Genomic DNA, 1,905 nt, shown 5'->3' with positions numbered 1-1,905 from the left:
TTCCCCTTTAAACATACCCAGTGTGCGGCCGGGGAGTGCGGGGTCCTGGGCCGGAGGCTGCGGGGTGGTTTGGCTCTGCAGGGGTTGGTAGATGTAGACAGTGTTTGGAGGCAGGGAAGCTCTCGGTGTGGACAGACTACGAGCCACCAGCTCTCGACTCCGAATCAACTCAGAGCTGTCGAACTACGAGAGAAGAAGAAGAGGAAGAGAGCGAGTGAGAGACATGTTTCCTCTGGAGGCTGCAGCATCCACGACAGCCACAATAATCACCTATTATTACAATAAAAGCAGCATGAATGAGAATTAAAACCACGATTACTCATCTCTGGCTTACTGCTGGCCACGTGGTTCTGATTTTATTATTGTTTTTCTTATTATTTAAATTTTAAATTTCCAAATGTGTGTGTGTCCAGGCTTTTGTATGCCTTCAGGCTTTCCGTTGTTTATCTTCCTGGGGTCAAAATCAGGTAATTATAAATGTCAGGATAAACGATTTCGGGCCAAACGTCAGCGTCCATGGCTGTGACGTACCTGTGCCTTCCTCAGCAGGTCGATGGTTAGAGCCAGCCAGTCAGGACAGCAGGTCTCCAGCTCCAGGGTGATGAGGGCCAAGGCCAGCATGGATCCTCTGAGCTACAGCAACACGTGAGGGACAAACTTGTTCAGTCTTCAGGGAGGTGGCAAGTCCAAACGTACAAAAAATATGAGCCTCAGTGGAATATGTCTTAGATTTACCAATGTTACATGACTACAGAGGAATACAGGAGTCAGTGACACAAAGTAAAATGACTGTGTGTGTGTGTGTGTGTGTGTGTGTGTGTGTGTGTGTGTGTGTGTGTGTGTACCTGTATGAGCGTGTGGTCGGCCAGGCAGTGGTAGAGTCGCCGTGTGAGCAGGGTGAGGTGCTGCGAGCGGTTCAGTCCCAACATGGAGCCCAAAAACCCGGAACGACACGACAACACCATCGCGTGAAACTGTGGGAGAGGAAGAGAAAAATAATCAGATTTAACAGTTTTGCTGGCTGTTAAATAATTTTTATACGTCAGAGACATGTAAGGGTTAATGTAAGAGAAACGGTTGTTGACACGGTGATGCAGGATCAATCTGAAGGGGTTATTTTGGAATAATAATCCGCTCGCTGCACATTATCCCACTAATTACACAAGAAATTAATAATTTTATACATAATAGTGATTTAAAAATGAAAAAAATCTTCCAGAGCAGTGATTCTTCAACAATTTTTGGTAGAACAATAGTTTGATTTTTGTCTGAATATATTACAATGAAATCTCAGGATACTTCTGGCCAGCTGTTATCAGAACAACATTTTATGGGCGTCTTTGTTGCGGCCTATAATTTTTTTACTTTAGCTCCAGTCAGGGTGGCATTAATGGTCGATATGCTGATTGCTGTTTAACATCTAAATATGTTCGCAATGAAAAACAAAATGAGAATCCATAACATGAACAGAGAGAATACAGATCTTAATACTGACCTGGATTAGATTACTTTATTTATTTCATTGATTTTTAACATTATCAAATGGAGAGAAACTCCTCTAATAACTAATACATAACCAGCAAGAATGATGCAACAATACTGAGTAAAGCAAAAGTAAAATTAACTTCAGGAGGTGAAAGAAAACACATTATTCAGCAGGATAGTCCGTGATGAGGCAGGCAGTAACATCTTTTTGCCACCGTGTGTCACTAACTGACCGACACACAAACAGGCCACTGAACCGCAACCATTGGATTACAGGCGATCACCGAGAGCTCAGAACACGGACCAACTCAGCCAGGATTTAATAAATAAGCCTCTGAAATAAGCCTTTAAAATGTAGCTCAAACGTGTCAGACACAGTGTGTGTGTGTGTGTGTGTGTGTGTGTGTGTGTGTGTGTGTG

General features: G+C 43.3%; 1 protein-coding gene across 1 annotated transcript; it reads right to left on the bottom strand.

Annotated features, from left to right (window-relative positions):
• Positions 1-9: 9 nt before the first annotated feature.
• LOC121938874 (cyclin-I-like) lies at positions 10-1,021 on the bottom strand (the record flags this gene model as incomplete). Its single annotated transcript, XM_042482029.1, has 3 exons — positions 10-183; positions 532-633; positions 846-1,021. Coding segments are annotated over 3 exons (452 nt in total), but the record flags the coding sequence as incomplete, so codon positions are not given.
• Positions 1,022-1,905: the final 884 nt, after the last annotated feature.

This window comes from Plectropomus leopardus, unplaced genomic scaffold (assembly GCF_008729295.1).
Source record: "Plectropomus leopardus isolate mb unplaced genomic scaffold, YSFRI_Pleo_2.0 unplaced_scaffold3671, whole genome shotgun sequence".
NCBI classification, from domain to species: Eukaryota; Metazoa; Chordata; class Actinopteri; order Perciformes; family Serranidae; genus Plectropomus; species Plectropomus leopardus.
Note: the sequence above shows the minus strand (reverse complement) of the source record. Positions and strands in the feature narration are given on the sequence as shown.